This window comes from Penaeus monodon, chromosome 29 (assembly GCF_015228065.2).
Source record: "Penaeus monodon isolate SGIC_2016 chromosome 29, NSTDA_Pmon_1, whole genome shotgun sequence".
NCBI lineage: Eukaryota > Metazoa > Arthropoda > Malacostraca > Decapoda > Penaeidae > Penaeus > Penaeus monodon.
The window spans coordinates 29,229,357-29,229,637 of NC_051414.1; the positions used below are offsets into that span (position 1 = coordinate 29,229,357).

The 281-nt window shown below is 60.1% G+C and overlaps 1 protein-coding gene across 1 annotated transcript in view; it reads right to left on the reverse strand.

Moving 5' to 3' along the window:
- LOC119592119 (myotubularin-related protein 8-like) overlaps nt 1–59 on the reverse strand; it is a 99,568-nt gene extending 99,509 nt beyond the window's left edge. The window contains exon 1 of the mRNA XM_037940940.1: nt 7–59. Within this exon, the coding sequence (XP_037796868.1) occupies nt 7–16 (10 nt within the window). The 5' untranslated portion in view covers nt 17–59. The remainder of the gene's footprint in view (nt 1–6) is intronic.
- Between the last annotated feature and the right edge of the window lie 222 nt (nt 60–281).

Sequence of the window (281 nt, forward strand, 5' to 3'; positions counted from 1 at the left end):
ACGCACGTCTCAACATGTTCCACCGCGAAGAGGGACGGAGGGAGGGTCTCGCCACGTTCTCTAACCACACGCACACGCACACTACCCAACACTCCCGCTGCATGTTACGATTACGGCTCGGTTGTTGGAGATCAATAGTAGGGGGGGGGGGGAAGGGGGAGAGAGAAGGGGAAGGCGGGAAGAGGGGGTAAGAAAGAGGGGAGTAGGGGGAGGGAGGAGGGAAGAAGGAATGGGGGTGCAGGGGGATGGAAGGAAGTAAGGGGGGTAAGGGGGTGTGGCAT